The 20,912-nt window shown below is 43.4% G+C and overlaps 1 protein-coding gene across 1 annotated transcript; it reads left to right on the top strand.

Annotated features, from left to right (window-relative positions):
* The first annotated feature begins 475 nt into the window (after window positions 1-475).
* Window positions 476-20,575, top strand: MSRB2 (methionine sulfoxide reductase B2). The gene is made up of 5 exons (XM_073581807.1): window positions 476-706; window positions 11,272-11,378; window positions 11,510-11,586; window positions 17,820-17,967; window positions 19,851-20,575. Exons 1-5 carry the CDS (start codon window positions 601-603, stop codon window positions 19,947-19,949), a joined length of 537 nt encoding a protein of 178 aa, XP_073437908.1. The 5' UTR covers window positions 476-600; the 3' UTR covers window positions 19,950-20,575.
* The last annotated feature ends 337 nt before the right edge of the window (window positions 20,576-20,912 follow it).

The raw sequence follows: 20,912 nt of genomic DNA, 5'->3' as shown, positions 1-20,912 counted from the left end.
AAAATCTCGACATACGGATTACATACGGATTACATACGGATGCTGACATGCGCAAAATACGCGACCACACCTTGATTACGGATGACATACGGAGCACTATTTAGGGGTCTGTCATCCGTATTACGCATGTAAAATACTGACCGTATTTTGCGTCGGTTAGTGTGACCCCGGCCTTAGATGAGAACACAGCAGCATCGATAGGTGTATATGCCAATTTATACACTGCATTCAGCAAAACATAGATGCAATCAGTTCACTATGTTACTCCATGAAAGGTATAAAGATATACAGTATATCTTTCCTGTATGTTACTCCATGGCTCTTTCTACTCAGTTATCTGACTTCTGGCTAGACACTGTACCCCAGTCCTGTAAACAGACACTCTACAGGAATGCAGAGAGGGGATCCTTGCTGCCCTTTAACCCACTAACTCCAGTGCTGTGCTGTGCATGACATCACAGGGGGGGAGTGACAGGAGCACAGGGCTGCTGAGCTCACACAGCTACACTCTCTGCAGGGTGAGCCTGACACTGCTGCACTGTGCATGCTTCTAACTCAGCTCTGCTGTTTCTCTGCAGCTTTTATATTTAATTCTGAAGCATGGCCAGGTTCCTGAGGAGCCTCAGCATCCTTGTGATGAGGCAAAGAAGACTTCCACCTGTCACCTACCTAGGGAGCAGTGCAAGGAGGGTGCATTCAGAGGCTGGTAAGATGCAGCTCTAGGGTTTTAATGTGTAATGTGTTGGTTATTGTTGATGTTTTTACATATAGGTTGAGTGTGGGAATAATTTGCACCGAGCATCTCTGCAATAAAACCCTCTCCTCTCTCCAGGTTCATGTATTTACTGTACATGATGTGTCCCCAAAATGTGTATTTACCTGCACAGAACGTTACCAGGGGTTCTTATGTTTATCATTTTGTAACATTGTTATGTAAACATAAACATCCTTCTTAGATAGTCTCAGGCAGAGCTATATACTCTGTATACATTGGCTGGAAATTTCCACTGTCTTTGCACCATCTGTGGTCATTTCCAGGGAATTACATCCAGAAGGTTAATTAACCCAAAAGCCCTGTGGTTTTAATTAAGAAATGTCATGGTTGAAGAGATATCTCCTGCACTGATAACACTGGCGGCAGTATAATGAGAGATTACTTATATTACCACATATTGATGGTATTGATTCTGTATTGAGAGGTTTTCGTTTCTGCCAGTTTTAATCAAATAATCATATTACACATAAGCAATCGTATTAAACGTAGAATGATTCGTGATAGTCATGGAATTTGTATTTTATACACGGATATAGCCTGGCTTGCAATTCTGCTGGATGATACAGTCAGTATAGGGATAAACTGATCCTTCGGGCAATTAGTCACAAATCACCCTGTGGCCCAACCCTCCACCAAGAAACTGCAACGTACCGTATATCTCAGGCTTTTCCCTACACAGAGATCTGATTCATTTATCCAAAAAAAATCAGCTATATGAACATAGAAACAGGGTTATGTGTATTTAATGCTTCCATAAAACTATAAATATTGGCTAGAGAAAAATATCCCCTTCCAAAGTAGTCCATGATATTACTGTTCAACTATTATCAATTTGTTTTAAGTTGTATATGTTCTTAAAGGGGTTATCAACTACCTGAACAGCCCCTTTTGTAAATGAAGTAGCCGCCCTTGTAATATAAAAACACCATGTACTCACCTCTTTCACTGGAGCTGCTCCAGCGATCTCAGCTTCGGCTCTCCCAGGGCTTGCTTGACATTGTTATGCTACATGAGCCCTGCAGCCAAACAGTGGTTGTTATTGGGCTGCTTCTGCGCTCTCTCTTCTTCCGTTGGTCTCAGGCTCACATCTTCAGATGAACCTCAACTAAGCAGAAGTAGTAAGAGCACAACAGCAACTCAATAGCAGATTGGCTGCAGGTCTCACGTGGCATAACAATGTCAAGCAAGCCCTGGGAGACCCAGAGCCCACATTGCTAGAGCACCACCAGATCAGTACTTGGTGTTTTTATTTTACAACGTTGACAACCTCTTTAAGTTTCGCATGTTATATTGAATATAGTAAATGTTGATTATTGAACTCTATTCAGTTTATTTTTTTATGAATGGATTATAACTTTGGTGTTGATTAGTTTAATAATATATCTTCAGGCCAGGTCTCGTTATCTTATACAGAGCTTCAATACTCCAACAAAGAGAGAGACATAAATGGTCACATTATCACTGCCTGTAGCCACCTCTAGAGGGAACTTAGATGCTTTATCTTGACTGTTTATACATTAAAGGGATATACATTAAAGGGAACCTGTAAGCTTCTGAAAGCCTAAAACACCAGCCCAGTACTGATTAGCACATAATCCAGCTTCCCGATAACTCCACTGGTATGTTAGACTATAGTTTTAATTAGAAGAAAAATAAACTTTTAATCTCGGCTTATGCACATGTAACCTGACTAGTCCGGGGGGAAAAATATTCAGAACTGAGAGTCCTCGGTGGTTGATACCTTTTAATGGCTAACTGAAAAGATGGTAACACATTGCAAGCTTTCGAGACGACTAAGGTCTCTTCATCAGGCATTGACTAATACAAAATCTGAAGAGTCACATATTTATGCACAATACAGCACAGAAAAAAATGCAATAGATAAGACAAGTGACGTGAAGCAGAACTATCATTATGGGAGAGGGAAAAACATAAATATTGGACCAGTTCATAGATAAGAAATCTGGATGTATGATAGTTATGCTTCACGTCACTTGTCTTATCTATTGTATTTTTTTCTGTGCTGTGTTGTGCATAAATATGTGACTTCAGATTTTGTAGTAGTCTATGCCTGATGAAGAGACCTGAGTAGTCTCGAAAGCTTTAAATGTGTTACCATCTTTTCAGTTAGCCATTAAAAGGTATCAACCACTGAGGACTCTCAATTCTGAATATTTTTCTATCTACTGGCTAACACGGTACAAAGATATACATTATTCCTAGTCCGGGGGAGTGTTTCTTCACTGAGAGCAGTCTATGTGGCGCCCCTGAGGGTTCAGTCACCACAGAGGTACTGTACCTCCTCCTGAGGTGTGGTACTCCACCATCCAGGTAAGGTGGAGACACCTGACCACACTCCAACACCTGCATCCCACACAACATAGTAGTGTAGCAAAGCACCCTTTGGTGGCTCCCTGCTTGGAACACGAAGCGTGCTGGGAGGTGGGTGGAGTTTAGTCTGCAGGAGATTATTGGGACGAGGTCAGTCTGACAGAGTCAGTGGAGGAGTGAAGATCCCCTGAGTGGGATGGATGAAGGAAGTGCTGCAGCCGACCTCAGTGACCTGGGTCCGCTGGCACAAGAAAGAGACATTGATGGGAAGCCTGACTCTCTCCAGAAGAAGGAAGGATTAGTATGGAACGTGAGGAGAGGAGGACTAAGGATCAGAGTTAGAGAAGAACCCTTCCCAAGTTCACAGCGCAAGGTCGGGGTCCGGTCCCCGAGGTTGTACAGATACTAATGGTCCTGCAGCAGACACCGGAGGAATAGAAGTTGTCACCACTTTATTCCCATACAAGAATTGGGGGCACAACAGCAACATATTAGTGAGCCAGGACTTGGTAGCAAGGAGTCCCCGAAGCAAGGCTACAGCTGTCTGCCGTACAAGTAGAGTTCATAGGAACATCTGACAGGAGGAACTCCAGTGTAACTCAGTACTGAGAGTACTTCACTATAGGCACAAAAGGGAGACGTTCAGAAAAAGCACTTATGTTGGCGGAGTGTTGGAATGGTGTATTTCATCTTGCCTGGTGGTTGGCTGAGCCCCTGACCAGGAGAACACGGCACTGAGGCGGGCACCTGTATGCATCCCAGACTGTGAGTAAAGCTTTGGAACTACATGCCCTGGTGTCCTCCACTTATTCCTGCGCCAACACACTCAGCACTGCTACATCACTGTGCCTGACACCGCACCATATACGTCTCCTCCCTATCTCTTCACCTACACTGCCCTGGGACTACTGTCCTACCTGTGGAGGGCCACAACACCATTGCTGCACCACACCATCTGTCCCAGAGGATCTGTCTGCAGCGTCGGCTTAACATCTTCATTGCCGAACACCACAGGTGGCGTCACGAATCATTCACTAATAAACTTTGGTCATCATCCGCACACTCAACATTTCCCCCTTTTACAATGGACCCCCAGGGCCGCGGACCGGGTCACAGCTACCGTGACAACTCCCATTGAAATCCACCGGGCCCGACTCCGAGTACCCCGCCGACCTGGTGAGACCCTGGGGGCGCTCCATCTACCCTTAGGGTATGTTTCCACGTGGTGTACTTGCTGCGGATTGGACTCTGCTTACAGACGCAGTGTCCAGTCCGCAGCGGCCAGATGTTACAGCATAGAGGATGGGCATTTTATGAAATCCCATATCCATTATGCGTACACAGACACAGGTGGCAGACCTGCGTATACGCACATGCGGTGCGTTTTTATAGACCACAGCATATCACTGTTTATGTATAGGATGCGGTGATTCCGCATGGTTCAATAAACACATGTGAAATCTCCGTGCATACAAAAGCCGGTAGCACTTTGGACGGAGCTGCGTCCAAAGCGCTGCCATTACGGACCGTGGAAACAAACCCTTACACTCCCTCCTGACTTGCTGCATCTTTTCTTCTGTGACTGGGAAGATGTATTTGTGTTCTAAATGTCACTGAAGCGGTTTCTTAGGATTTGGGGACCTCATATAAAATCCTGTTAAACTAACTGATAAAACGTTATGCAGAAATTTTGTAAGATGATGGCAGTAAGAAATGGGTTATTTCTCTCTTTTTTTTCTACGTTGGGGGTAATTTGGATCACAAAGATGTTTAAGGGAATTTATCAGCACAGAATGTTGCAAAGTATGTAATATGTTGTGACTAGGAGAGCTTCCACCTCTTGTGAAGACTCTACATGAAGACTTTTTGCTTTTATTTTTAGCTGTTGAGTGACAGCTGCAGCCACAAGACTCCGAGCAACTCAGTTTATTCCTTCCTTCCAGGGGTTAAAATAAATTGCAGTAATAGCTCTACAAAAACAAGTCAGTGTGTAGTCCCGGCCTAAATCAGTTTTCTGGTTTGGATAACCATTTGTGTTACATTTATGTTTTATCACATTTTGACAACGAAGGCAAAACATCACATTATATAGTGTATGACCGAATGAAATTCCCCTGATTAAAGGGCTAATCCAGATAAAAAGAAGGGAAGAGCTATCCAAAAGATCGGTAATAACTTCTAGATGACTGCTGAGACCTCCGATTGCCAGGGGCACTTTGTTTCCTGCTTGAATTAAGCTCCTTGGCATATGCCCGACCACTTTATCCATTCTCTATGGGATTGCCATAGAAAACCATACTCAGCGTACATAGACTTGGATAAAGTGCATATATCCATCTTAAGAAAATAGTAGGAAAGGCAAGCCAAACCCGCATAGATATGGCTGTGGTCAAAAATGAAAATTTCTGGAATAGGAAGACCATAGTGAGATTTGTTACTTTGGGTTACACTCAATAACTAACTCCAGCGCCCCAAATTTCAGCTACATTCAGATATGACATTATCCTCAATCAAACTGTGTAGATTGTTAAATGAATTAGATGTATATCCATAGTGATTCAAGTATACGGTGCCAAGTACTGTTCATATGAGAGGGTTAAGGCTGCACGCAAGGGTGACAATTTGTCTCTTGGGCTTAATGAAGCATTTGGCTGCTAGTTACGGACGAACAAAGCTCACCAGAGCCCAGTGCTCCAGACAGTGTTGGGTCAGAGTGGGGAAATGGCACCTGTAAAGTTATATGTGATATCCTGGGGATTTGTCATCAGAGCATAAGTTGCTCTTCTGAAGCCCGGCTGGGTCGGTGGCCGTTCACAAGAAACTCCATTTACAGACCAATGAAAGCAGTCTCTACAAGATCGTTCTATCCCATCATTGGAATTATCATACAATACTGTAATAAGAGAGTAATTCCTTGCACGTCGTTGTTATTAATGCCCTTATCATAGGTCTCCTGCGCGGTGCTTATACCCGGTGATCAGTGCTGGTTCTCATAATGTGCTATGACAGGATGTGTGGTTTATATGTAACCCTGTGCCTGACCCGATAATGTCATCTGCGTCCTTGCTGCAAATATACAGACAGGTGATGAAGAGCCTCCAACAAGACGTGACCTGAGCCGACTTTTACTATTTCTATCACTCCAGTCCTGTACAGCCGCATTCTTCACATGCAAAAGTAGAAATTCTTGAACCATGTGTATTTTGGACTGGTTTTTAAAAAAAAAAAAAAAAAAGGATTAGTAAAAAGGCTGTTTTTTTGTTTTTATAGATTACAGGAATTCTTTTGATCGACAATACCAGATACAGCCCACAGATAAGAGTGGCACTGGTTATGAAGAAAGGACCCTTTTTCCTATTCTGGATAATCTGTATAACGAGCATTTAATCTATCATTTCTCTATAGAATATTGTGATATCTTTATAATGGTCTGACCTCTATTTTTCTAATGCAGAACTTCAAATACTGTGTAGACATTGATAGAAAACTTGTAATCAGGTCTAAAGTGGCCATTTTCTGCTCTTATTTTACTCCCACTGTTCCCCTGAAAATTGCTTTTTTTATTTTTTTTTCATTTACGCTATATGGCTCTCTCTCTCTATATATACATATACAGGGTTCCCTTCAACCCCAATACCATATCTATACTAATGACACCCAATTATACACATCTCCTGATATCACCCCCACATACTGCAAAATAAAAATGACTGTACACTGTCAATTACAGTGGGTACAGAAAGTATTCAGACCCCTTTAAATTTTTCACTCTTTGTTTCATTGCAGCCATTTGGTAAATTCAAAACAGTTCATTTTTTTCTCACTAATGTACACTCTGCACCCCATCTTGACTGAAAAAAAAAAAACAGAAATGTAGAAATTTTTGCAAATTTATTAAAAAATAAAAACTGAAATATCACATCATAAGTATTCAGACCCTTTGCTCAGTATTGAGAACAAGCACCCTTTTGAGCTAGTAAAGCCATGAGTCTTCTTGGGAATGATGCAACAAGTTTTTCACACCTGGATTTGGGGTTCCCCTGCCATTCTTCCTTGCAGATCCTCTCCAGTTCCCTCAGGTTGGATGGTGAACGTTGGTGGACAGCCATTTTCAGGTCTCTCCAGAGATGCTCAATTGGGTTTAGGTCAGGGCTCAGGTTTACGTCAGAGTTGTTCTGAAGCCACTCCTTTGTTATTTTAGCTGTGTGCTTAGGGTCATTGTCTTGTTGGAAGGTGAACCTTCTGTCAAGTCTGAGGTCCGGAGCATTCTGGAAGAGGTTTTCATCCAGGATATCTTTGTAATTGGCCAGATTCATGTTTCCTTCAATTACAACCAGTCATCCTGTCCCTGCAGCTGAAAAACACCCCCATAGCATGATGCTGCCACCACTATGTTTCACTGTTGGGATTGTATTGGGCAGGTGATGAGCAGTGCCTGGTTTGCTCCACACATACCTCTTAGAATTATCACCAAAAAGTTCTATCTTATTTCTTGTAGTCTGGGAGTCCTTCATGTGTTTGTTTTTTTAGCAAACTCTATATGGGCTTTCATAAGTCTGGCACTGAGGAAAGGCTTCCATCGGGCCACTCTGCCATAAACGCCCGACTGGTGGAGGTCTGCAGTGATAGTTGACTTTGTGAAACTTTCTCCATCTCCCTACTGCATCTGTGGAGCTCAGCCACAGTGATCTTGGGGTTCTTCTTTACCTCTCTCACCAGAGCTCTTCTCCCACGATTGCTCAGTTTGGCTGGATGGCCAGGTCTAGGAAGACTTCTGGTGGTCCCAATCTTCGCCAACGATTCCTCGCCAATCGTTACACCGATGCCTCTACCTTGTGCCAGTCATTACACTGGCTACCCATCCATTCCAGAATCCAGTACAAACTTATTACCCTCACCCACAAAGCTCTTCATGGCTCAGCACCACCGTACATCTCCTCCCTTGTTTCAGTATACCATCCTACCCGCGCCCTCCGTTCTGCTGATGACCTGAGGTTAGCATCCTCACTAATCAGAACCTCCCACTCCTGTCTCCAAGACTATACACGTGCTGCGCCAATTCATTTGGAATGCACTTCCCAGGTCAATACGATTAGTCCCCAATCCCCACAATTTTAAGCGTGCCCTGAAAACGCATTTATTCAGACTGGCCTACCGCCTCAACACATTAACCTAATCTATCCCTATGTGGCACAGCCAAAAGTTTTTACCATAACCAGGTTCCCCGCATTATGTTCCCACATGCTTTATGCATCTATTAGCCCTCTGCATCTGTACTGTTACGCACTTAACATTATGGCTGGTCCATACAATCAGGGCAACTGTTACCACCCACCTTTCGTGTCTCCCCTTTTTTCCTCATAGATTGTAAGCTTGCGAGCAGGGCCCTCATTCCTCTTGGTATCTGTTATGATCTATGTGATCATTGTTATGCTGTAATGTCTATTGTCTGTGCAAGTCCCCTCTGAAATGTAAAGTGCTGCGGAATATGTCAGCGCTATAGAAATAAAATTTATTATATTATTATTATTATTATCTTCTTCCATTTAAGGATTATGGAGGCCACTGTGCTCTTAGGAACCTTGAGTACTGCAAAAATTCTTTTGTAACCTTAGCCAGATCTGTGCCTTGTCACAATTCTGTCTCTGAGCTCCTTGGCCAGTTCCTTTGACCTCATGATTCTCATTTGGTCTGACATGCACTGTGAGCTGTGAGGTCTTATATAGACAGGTGTGCGCCTTTACAAATCAAGTCCTATCAGTTTAATTAAACAGCTGGACTCCAATGAAGGAGTAGAACGATCTCAAGGAGGATCACAAGGAAATGCACAGCATGTGCGATAAATATGAGCGTCTGAGCAAAGGGTCTGAATACTTATGACCATGTGATATTTCAGTTTTTCTTTTTTAATAAGTTTGCAAAAATTTTTACATTTCTGTTTTTTTTCCAGTCAAGATGGGGTGAGGAGTGTACATTAATGAGAAAAAAATGATCTTTTTTGAATTTACCAAATGGCTGCAATGAAACAAAAAGTGAAAAATTTAAAGGGGTCTGAATACTTTCCGTACCCACTGTACATCATGTTCTTCCTCTATCTTGAACTGAATCTTTCCAAAACTCACTTTCTAAAACTGAACTTATTGTGTTTCCTTCCGCTACAAACCTACCTATGTCCGATATTGCTATTTCCATGTGTGGTTCCTCCATTACTCCCCAGCAGCATTCCCCCTGTCTTGGGGTCATATTTGACTTAGATCTTTCCTTCACTCCCTACATCTGATCACTCACTCATGTCGCCTGAACCTCAAAAACGTCTCTAGAATCCAACCTTTTTTTTTACCTTTGCCTCTGCAAAAACTCTTACCGTTGCTCCAATTCATTCTTGCCTGGATTACTCCAACTCTCTACTAAGCAGTCTCCCTCTTACTTAACTCTTCCCTCTCCAATATATCCCGAATGCAGCAGTCAGGATCATATTTTTAGCCACCATCTACACTGATGCCTCCACCCTGTGCCAGTCATTGCACTGGTTACCCAGCCGCTACAGAGTACAATTTAAACTTATTTCTCTCACCTATAATAATACATTTTATTTCTATAGCGCCGACATACTCCGCAGCACTTTACATTTCAGAGGGGACTTATACAGACAATATACATTACAGCATAACAATAATCACATAGATCATAACAGATACCAAGAGGAATGAGGGCCCTGCTCGCCAGCTTACAATCTATGAGGATAAAAGGGGAGACACGAAAGGTGGGTGGTAACAGTTGCCCTGATTGTATGGACCAGTCATAATGTTAAGTGTGTAACAGTACAGATGCAGAGGGCTAATGGATGTATAAATCATGTGGGAACATGATGCGGGGAACCTGGTTATGGTAAAAAACTTTTGGCTGTGCCACATAGGGATAGATTGGGTTAATGTGTTGAGGCGGTAGGCCAGTCTGAATAAATGAGTTTTCAGGGCACGCTTAAAATTGTGGGGATTGGGGACTAATCGTATTGACCTACATAGTTATCCCCAGTTTTGCACCACCTACATTTCCTCACTCATCTGTCTACCTCCCGAACTATGCTTTCTATTCTGTTAATGATCTAAGACTAACAATCTCTCAATCCAAACCACACACTACAGTCTTCATCAAGACTTCTCTTGTGCAGCACCAGTTCTATGGAATGCATTACCCCACACTATCCAGTTAATTCCTAGTATCCACAGTTTTAAGCGTGGCCTAAAACCACATTTCTTTAGGCTTGCCTATCACTTCACTAATCTAAATATTATTCCCTGTACTATCATCCTCCTGTAGCTGTTGAATTTTGTGTTAAGCCCACGTTACACACTGCGATATCGCTAGCAATATTGCTGTAAAGTCACCGATTTTGTGACGTAGCAGCGATATTGCTAGCGATATCGCTACATGTGATACTTACCTCCGACCGGCTCCCCCGCTGGTTATCGCTGATCGCGCGAGAAGCTCCTGGACCATTCCTCGTCAGTCACTTCCTGCGGCGCTTCCTGTGGCGGCGACGCGTGGATGCGGGCGGGAGGACGTCAGGATCGCCGAGTCTGACAGGTAAGTAGCGACCCCCGTCCCCAGCGATGTCGCTGGTGAGATCTGCCTGTGTGGCAGCTCACTAGCGACCACCTAGCGATGCACCAGTGATCCTGACCGCGTCATATCGCTGGTCGGGATCGCTGGTGCATCGCTAGGTGTAACGGTACCCTTACTCTGCAATGTAATATGTAAAGTGCTGCGGAATATGTTAGGGCTATAAAAGTAAAATTATTATTAACTTTTTCATACACATTGGATTAATCTGACAATGTTGGTGGAACAGGATGACCTTCTAATGTGAATGGCAATATCCTGACTCTCCCTCAACAGATGATGTCAGCAAAGAGAAGGATCGGGCAGTAGAATTTCAGCATGCCCAATCCTTTTGTTCTCAAGAAAAACACAAGCTTTCCAGCAGCGACTTATTTCCCTGTTCTCATACAGAATGTTTCCACCCTCTGCCCAAAACTGATGTAGATTTCTCCATGATGGGCAGATGTTTCACCAATAGTAATGATCTGTCTTGTAACTATATTATTTGTGATTTTCTGATTGGCTACAAATAATTTCTCTTCTCACTTTTTTTTTCTCCAAAGGATTAGGATCACTTACAAGATATGACGAGTCTGTAGTTTCCACTGACTGGCAAGAGAAACTCACCCCAGAGCAATACTATGTGACCAGGGAAAAAGGCACAGAACTGGTGAGCATCTGGATGTATGAGTGTGCACAGTGCACGGAAGGAATCTGGGAACTTCACTATGGGGTCATAGATTTTATAGACTGGTGATAATGGTATGTTATAGAATAATGACTTTATATCTGTCTGCCTAGCCTTTCAGTGGCATCTACCTGAACCACACAGAAGAAGGAACATACCACTGCGTCTGCTGCAACACTCCATTGTTCAGGTAATGTTATCTGAGGTGCACCATATTTTTACAAAAGGCGTGCATACTTTAGAGACAATTGTGGCTCTTAGGCCTCTTTCACACTTCAGTCTTTTGACGTCAGTTCCAAACCGTCAAAGTGTGAAAAAACGGATCCGTTGCAGATTTGCAAAAAACGGATGCACCGGATCCGTTTTTGATGGATCCGTCGCAAGAGAGAGAGAGAGAGACAAATGGCGGATCCGTTTTTTTGCATTTCAGCACTCTTCATGTTGAAAATCACACTGTTTTTACCCAAGAACAGAAGAGATCCAAAATAATTAAAACGCAAATAGTTTATTAATGAAACAAATATAAAAATATTAAAGTGTAAAAGGCAATGCCTCAAAAAATGAACATAAAATACACCCAACATAGAACATATAGTGAACAAATAGGTACAAAGCATAGTGTCATCATAAGGGTAAAAAATCCTGTGGTTCCCTTTTAAGGCGCCTGCCTAGACTCTAGATCAGACTCTAGATCAGAACCCGCCACCTTGCCCGAGGTGTAAGCAAAATACAGGTTGATACAAATGACCTAATACTGCAGTAGTCACCAAGACACAGGGAAAACTGGGCTTTGTGTCTCATCACCCCGACGCGTGTTTCGCCTAGCTTCTTCCGAATCATACAAACAAGTGTGACAGGGAGTGTACAGGACCACCCACGCATTTCAAATAATTAAGTTTTTACTAATGGCTTGTTGTGTTGCTCAACTTGAATGCTCAGTATCCGCTATGCTGCACCCAAAATACAGAATTCAAGAAACAAAAGCCAAATCTATACAACTAACCAATACATATACCAATTTGTAGAAACAAATATAAATATTTCAAAAACTTAAGTGACCTCACTATATTTACTATACACTAAGGTGACCTCATTCAGAAGTGTCCTTACCATACCTACACCTCAGAGGCGTAGCTAGGTTTTGGTTCAGGGAGGGCGAAACTTCTGAGTGGGCCCCTAACTAGGTAACTTTGATTACAACTCGGTGATGCACCCTAATAGTGGATGTAGGAGATGACTCCGCTGTACTGAAAATAATCCCTATATAAAGACCAATATTGATATTACTACCATATGGTCAGTGGTAAATACCAGCCCTACAGAACATATAAGTGATTACTGCACAGTTATAGTTGGTGTCTTACCGCTGATGATCTTTCTGATGGAATCGTTCACTTTTCACGTCTTTTCCATCTGGCCCAGACCGACATGACAGCTCCTCCAGCCACGACTCTGCTACAGAGAATACAACAACGACATGTTTCACTTCTCATATTCCAGCTCCATCACCATGTATCCCCAACCTGCACAAACTCCTCATCCTGCTGATACCCCAATGCTGAGCCGCTGCTGCTGTATGTGTCCCTATTACTGCACCTGATACCCAATGCTGAGCTGCTGCTGCCGTATATGTCCCTATTACTGCACCTGATACCCCAATGCTGAGCCTCTGCTGCCTTATGTGTCCCTATTACTGCACCTGATACCCCAAAGCTGAGCCTCTGCTGCCTTACGTGTCCCTATTACTGCACCTGATACACCAATACTGAGCCTCTGCTGCCTTATGTGTCCCTATTACAGCACCTGATACCCCAATGCTGAGCCACTGCTGCCGCATGTGTCCCTATTACTGCACCTGATACCCCAATGCTGAGCCGCTGCTGCCATATGTGTCCCTATTACTGCACCTGATACCCCAATACTGAGCCTCTGCTGCCTTATGTGTCCCTATTACTACATATGATACCCCAATGCTGAGCCGCTGCTGCCGTATGTGTCCCTATTACTGCACTTGATACCCCAATACTGAGTCTCTGCTGCTGTATGTGTCCCTATTGCTGCAGCTGATACCCCAATACTGAGCCGCTGCTGCCGCATGTGTCCCTATTACTGCACCTGATACCCCAATACTGAGCCGCTGCTGCCGTATGTGTCCCTGTTACTGCCCCTGATACCCCAATACTGAGCCGCTGCTGCCGTATGTGTCCCTATTACTGTACCTGATACCCCAATACTGAGCCGCTGCTGCCGTATGTGTCCCTATTACTGCACCTGATACTCCAATGCTGGGCTGCTGCTGCCGTATGTGTCCCTATTACTGCACCTGATACCCCAATGCTGAGCCTCTGCTGCCTTATGTGTCCCTATTACTGCACCTGATACCCCAAAGCTGAGCCTCTGCTGCCTTACGTGTCCCTATTACTGCACCTGATACCCCAATACTGAGCCACTGCTGCCGTATGTGTCCCTATTACTGCACCTGATACCCCAATACTGAGCCTCTGCTGCCTTATGTGTCCCTATTACTGCAGCTGATACCCCAATGCTGAGCCTCTGCTGCCGCAAGTGTCCCTATTACTGCACCTGATACCCCAATACTGAGCCGCTGCTGCCGTATGTGTCCCTATTACTGCACCTGATACCCCAATGCTGAGCCCCTGCTGCTGTATGTGTCCCTATTACTGCACCTGATACCCCAATGCTGAGCAACTGCTGCCGCATGTGTCCCTATTACTGCACCTGATACCCCAATGCTGAGCCACTGCTGCCGCATGTGTCCCTATTACTGCACTTGATACCCCAATACTGAGCCTCTGCTGCTGTATGTGTCCCTATTGCTGCAGCTGATACCCCAATGCTGAGCCACTGCTGCCGCATGTGTCCCTATTACTGCACTTGATACCCCAATACTGAGCCTCTGCTGCTGTATGTGTCCCTATTGCTGCAGCTGATACCCCAATACTGAGCCACTGCTGCCGCATGTGTCCCTATTACTGCACCTGATACCCCAATGCTGAGCCGCTGCTGCCGTATGTGTCCCTGTTACTGCCCCTGATACCCCAATGCTGAGCCGCTGCTGCCATGTGTCCCTATTACTGCACCTGATACCCCCTATACACACGCGGCTCCACTCCGCACCCCCTATACACACACGGCTCTGCTCCGTACACACTCTACACATGTGGCTCCGCTTCGTACACGCTCTACACACGCGGCTCTGCTCCGTACACCTTGCACACACGCGGCTCCGCTCCGTGCACCCCGTACACAAACGGCTCTGCTGCGTACACCTTGTACACAAACGGCTCCGCTCACCCCATACACACATGGCCCGCTCCTCCGTACACCTCATACATGCATATCTCTGCTCCGTACACCTTCTGCACACACGACTCCGCTCTGTACACCTCATGCACACACAGCTCTGCTATATCCACCCTGTAAACCCCTCCTGACCCCACACAGAAACTTCACCTCATCCAGCCAGCACCATGACAACCAGGACAGCAGAGTCCTGCAGCCACTGAAGACCCCTGATCATGTGTTACCGCTGACTCCGCCCCCTCTGGTGACCTCATCACAGGACCTGTGCACACAGAATAGCACAGGACAACATTGCTGGCTGAGAGGTGGGGGGCCCACTGCTGGCACCATGGTCCCCCACCGCCTTCTCAGGGGCCCATAGCGGCCAGGCAGCAGAGTAGGGAGATCGATTCTCCCTGCTCTGCTGCAGAATAGTGGTGTAGTGTAGTGTAGCTCCGGTGGGCCCCCTCAGAGCGGGGCCCGGAGCCACCGCTCCCCCTGCCCCCCCGGTAGCTGCGCTACTGCTACACCTGTATAATAAGGAAGTCACCTCTTTTTTGGGTCTGGGCCGTGAAATGTACTTCTAGTTTTTGCATAAAAACATTTTTTAACGGATGCTATATCTAATTACATTTCTGTGTAGGACAGATAGTCTATGGAAGTGTTCCTCAATGTGTCTACTCCCCCAAAAAAATACAACATAGCTCACAAGTCCTGATTGTGGGGGAGACAAAAGAATGTGCAGGAGTGGAAATACCACAAGTGCATACTGTGTAGGGATAACAATTAGAAGTCTTACTTGCAGCCTAATTGCTTCCTTCTATTAGTCGGCATGTTAGGGGCTTAGATAATGAATTTCAAAGTTTATGATTATTTGGGTTTAGCTAGATAAGGATAGTGGGGAGCTCTATCATGAGCAATGGGCCTTATATTGTTCCTGGAGGCAGCTTCCTTCATTTCAGATTAAATATCACTTTACCGCATCAACAGTCTTTTGTGCCAATCAAAAAATCCTCCTGCGTCCCACTCGCAGTGTCCGTCTGTATTGTATTCCAATAACGATGCTGTCCTCTTACCTTGCTATGTCAAGTATTTCCACCTGCATAGAACATCTCAAAGATTAACTGAACATTCAGACAAGTTGTTTCCCTGAAGGATTTAATTAATCAAGCAAAAAATGGCATATAAATATGTAATAAAAATCCTATGCGGCACACCAACTCTTGCCCAACTCTAGGTTTCGCCTGTTGGCTTTTTCTTGGGGCAAGCTGTGGATGTTCTCTTACTTCTGACCTTATATCATCAAACATACATGCAGAATTCAAATGACATCATTAATCATGCAAATTGGCTATAAATTCCAAAATGCAAAATCACCTAATACTGAATCACAACCAATTTGGCCACTATTAAAGCTCCTACTGTTTTTTTAGCCAAATTTCTAATGTACAAATCTGTCACTTATTGCAGTGATGTATTGATGCATCCTTTACTCTGCAGAAGTGGGTAGATTTAGTATCGTAGAATCTGAAATCTGGATTGAGAGCGGTAGTTGTGCTTATATTTGCAAGGAACAGATAAAGAAACGGAAGAATTAACATACTCGTATTCCAAAGCGCAAAGCATATAAAGCTACTATTAGCAATCACACACAAATATATAAATGCTTCAGGAGTTTCTCAAAATTGGTTCCAAGTGACATAAAGTGGTGATCATATGGGGAACTGACATTTTCCGGGATTACTTTTAGTAATCCCCTAAGAATTACTCTGCAGCCTGCAATGGCGTAATAGAGGACAGTAGTTTGGATAAGGCTCTCTTTACACAGTTGTCACAGGTTTCATCTGTCAAATGAATTTTGTTTTGATACTGGATCCTTTTGGATCTCAATTGTGAACAGAGTCAAATAAAATAGCAAAGGAACAATAGATTTTAAATATCAGATAAGTTCGGTTTTGGTCCATTTACACTGCAAGATTATCATGAAGTACCGTTCTTTGGAATGCTCGTGTCTTGATAATCTTGCAGTTTATTCAGGCTGCTGATCTTCCAAAAAATGAGCATGCAAATCACCAAGATTATTTTACACATTGCAAAAAATCATGTTAACCAGAGAAGGATCACATGACCTTAGGCAGGGGGATAGGGAGAATAGGTAGGTGTCTTTCTTCCTTATAATGCCTAGCAGCATTCACATCATAGGGTGTAGCACAGCAAATCAAGAAGGTGACACTGGGGTAAATTGCATGTCTCCTCTGCCCCATCCTACTCACTGTGGTCACCGCCTGGCTTCTCCTTGTGTCAGGCCATCTTGCTGAGTTTGCCTCTTGCAGCACTCCTCAGCACCGCTGCATCTACATGTTGTTTCGATTTGGCTTCATGATTACGTTTCAGTATCGCCCTCCTGTACCTTGTATCTGCGCCACTGACCCTTTGGTCAGCTGCTACTTGCCCAATAAGTGCCCTGAGTGGTACCTAGTGTCTACTGGCAGTCCAGCATCACCTCACCATCACAGGCCATAGTGAAGACCCTGTAGACATTTAGTCATGCCCCTTCAGGGTGAGGCCGTCCCATGGTACACTGGGTCTACACCCACCAGTGTGACAGAGGGACTATAATAGCTTGTAGTAAAGCAGAAGCAGGAAATACAGATGCCATTTTGAAGTAAATCTGGATAGTGAGAGGACGTCAAAGATCACAACTTAGCCATAAAGATAGGGAAAGTCATACAACACTGAATCAATATTACAGATAGTGAGTGTGTGACAGCATAGCAATGAAGAAGATTAGAGTGCGAGGAAAAGACAATACTACACATATAATAGGGAGTTTGTCATGGGAATCTCAAGTGAAGACTCAGCAAAGCTGGTGAGTTCAAATTTCAAAATATTCACTCGTCTCTAGTAATAGCACATGGAAAACATCTGTCTTAAGAAACTGCACCTATTAAATTCTTCGTAATATTCCTAAGGCATAAAATAACAGCCACAATAAAGAAATTTGAAGCTGTCATCTGAATTATTAGCTGAAGTACTGATATATTAAAAAATCAGAATATCAGATTCTTCCATAGAATGTGTGATTTAATTCTTCTGTTGGTTGTTGGTTCTTTTTCGTAGTTCAGAGACAAAATATAATTCTGGGACAGGCTGGCCCTCCTTTTGGGAAGCCTATGGCACCAACGGCAATGATGAAAGAAGCACAAATATATTGCGGAGGTCGGACAACGCCTTAGGTTGTGCAGGAACAGAAGTTATTTGCAAGGAGGTAATTCTGACATATCAGTAATATATACAGGTGCTTCTCATAAAATTAGAATATCATCAAAAAGTTAATTTATTTCAGTTCTTCAATACAAAAGTGAAATTCATATATTCTATAGAGTCATCTGTTTCAAGTGTTTATTTCTGTTAATGTTGATGATTACGGCTTTCAGTCAATGAAAACCAAAAGTCATTATCGCAGTAAATTAGAATAATTAACAATAAACACCTGCAAAGGCTTCTTAAGCGTTTAAAAAGGTCCCTTGGTCTGTTTCAGTAGGATCCACAATCATGGGGAAGACTCCTGACTTGACAGATGTCCAGAAGGCAGTCACTGACACACTCCACAAGGAGGGTAAGCCACAAAAGGTCATTGCTAAAGAAGCCGGCTGTTCATAGAGTGCTGTATCCAAGAATATTAATGGAAAGTTGTGAGGAAGGAAAAAGTGTGGTAGAAAAATGTGCACAAGCAACCGGGATAACCGCAGCCTTGAAAGGATTGTTAAGATAAGGCCATTCAAAAATTTGGGTGAGATTCACAAGGAGTGGACTGCTGCTGGAGTCATTGCTTCAAGAGCCACCACACACAGACGTATCCAGGACATGGGCTACAAGTGTCACATTCCTTGTGTCAAGCCCCTCATGACCAATAGTCAACGCCAGAAGCGTCTTACCTGGGCCAAGGAGAATAAGAACTGGACTGTTGCTCAGTGGTCCAAGGTGTTTTCAGATGAAAGTAAATGTTGCATTTCATGTGGAAATCAAGGTCCCAGAGTCTGGAGGAAGAGTGGAGAGACCACAATCCAAACTGCTTGAAGCCTAATGTGAAATTTCCACAATCAGTGATGGTTTGGGGAGCCATGTCATCTGCTGGTGTAGGTCCACTGTGTTTTATCAAGACCAAAGTCAGCGCAGCCGTCTACCAGGAAATTTTAGAGCACTTCATGCTTCCCTCTGCTGACAAGCTTTTTGGAGATGGAAATGTCTTTCTCCAGCAGGACTTGGCACCTGTCCCCACTGCCAAAAGTACCAATACCTGGTTTACAAACAACAGTATCACTGTGCTTGATTGGCAGCAAACTCGCCTGACCTTAACCCCATAGAGAATCTATGGAGTATTGTCAAGAGGAAGATGAGAGACACCAGACCCAACAATGCAGACGAGCTGAAGGCTGCTATCAAAGCAACCTGGGCTTCCATAACACCTCAGCAGTGCCACAGGCTGATCGCCTCCATGCCACGTTGCTTTGATGCAGTTATTGATGTAAAAGGAGACCTGACCAAGTACTGAGTGCATTTACTGAACATACATTTCATTAGGACAACATTTCAGATTTTAAAATAATTTTTCAAGCTGTTGTTATAAAGTATTCTAATTTACTGAGATAATGACTTTTGGGTTTTCATCGGCTGTAAGCCATAATCAACATTAACAGAAATAAACACGTGAAATAGATGACTGTGTGTAATGACTCTATATAATATACGAGTTTCACTTTTTGTATTGAAGAACTGAAATAAATTAACTTTTTGATGATATTCTAATTTTGAGAAGCACATGTAGGCATTGAAATGGGTTTTTCCATGAGGAGAACTCCTGTCCATATGTGCAGTTAGAGAAATGGAGTTTGTAGAAGGGATTCTTATCTTGGGATCCACTTACATCTTTTTTGGCTGTCCACATCTTCCTTGAAAATTACAGCTGATCTCCAGGGATTTCATCTGTGGCATCCACAGGGATCATTTTATCTCTAGTAGGTCCTCATTTAATTACTAGATTGCCCTAATGGGATAATTCCTCAAATGGAAAACTATGAGTCTCAGTTATAGATTTTTCTCTTTTTTTGCTTTGTGTGTGACTGACTTATTTATCTTAACTTTTCACAGTGTGACGCTCACCTTGGTCACGTGTTCGATGATGGTCCCAAACCTTCTGGTCAGAGATTCTGTATCAACAGTATTGCTCTCAGCTTCAAACCAAGTTAAATTCCAGCAACATATAGGGAGATAAGGGGAAATTTGTTAAAGGGAGTTTCCAGCACTTATCTATCGGTAGCATAGGCCATTAATATTTGATCAATGAGCATCTTCCCCCATGGATCAAATATTGTTAGGTCATAATTTTTTTCTTTACCTTTTTTGCTTTTTTTGTATTCATGGGTAACCCATAATTTTGTAATTTTTTTGTTCTGCACTATGAGGAATAAATGGCGCTATAATAATAAAAGGAACAAAATCGTAAGTCAGGAGAAGTGACAGTAAACTGGCCAAGGTCAAAACAAAAATCACTCAAGCAAGGCGGGAGCAGGACATGAGGAGTAAACCAGAGATAATATGAATTATAACTGGCAACTCCCAGCAGGAAGATGGAAATTTTAATAGGGTGTGGTGCTGTCCCATTAGCCAAAGTAGAGAGCTGATTACTCCAGCAGGACAGCACCCATATACCCATGTTGCGAAAATGGATAGCTCTAGAGGTCCAGCCACCCTAAACTATATGGCTGGACAGATTTTGCACCTCCCAGAGCTCCTGAGCCTGATGCCACCTCCGTATATACAGTTGTGGCCAAAAGTATTGACACCCCTGCAATTCTGTCAGATAATACTCAGTTTCTTCCTGAAAATGATCGCAAACACAAATTCTTTGGTATTATCTTCATTTTATTTGTCTTAAATGAAAAAACACAAAAGAGAATGAAGCAAATAACAAAACATTGATCATTTCACACAAAACTCCAAAAATGGGCCAGGCAAAAGTATTAACACCCTCAGCCTAATACTTGGTTGCACAACCTTTAGCCAAAATAACTGCGACCAACCGCTTCCAGTAACCATCAATGAGTTTCTTACAATGCTCTGCTGGAATTTTAGACCATTCTTCTTTGGCAAACTGCTCCAGGTCCCTGATATTAGAAGGGTGCCTTCTCCAAACTGCCATTTTTAGATCTC

The sequence above is a fragment of the Dendrobates tinctorius genome, unplaced genomic scaffold (assembly GCF_039654945.1).
Source record: "Dendrobates tinctorius isolate UK_male_01 unplaced genomic scaffold, ASM3965494v1 ptg000070l, whole genome shotgun sequence".
Taxonomy (NCBI): domain Eukaryota; kingdom Metazoa; phylum Chordata; class Amphibia; order Anura; family Dendrobatidae; genus Dendrobates; species Dendrobates tinctorius.
Note: the sequence above shows the minus strand (reverse complement) of the source record. Positions and strands in the feature narration are given on the sequence as shown.

Excerpts from the sequence above, each read along its gene's own strand:
- MSRB2 (XM_073581807.1), top strand. The coding sequence starts at position 601 with ATGGCCAGGTTCCTGAGGAGCCTCAGCATCCTTGTGATGAGGCAAAGA. Across the intron at positions 11,379-11,509 it reads GGGAAAAAGGCACAGAACTG|CCTTTCAGTGGCATCTACCT; the intron begins GTGAGCATCTGG and ends CTGTCTGCCTAG. Across the intron at positions 17,968-19,850 it reads CAGAAGTTATTTGCAAGGAG|TGTGACGCTCACCTTGGTCA; the intron begins GTAATTCTGACA and ends AACTTTTCACAG.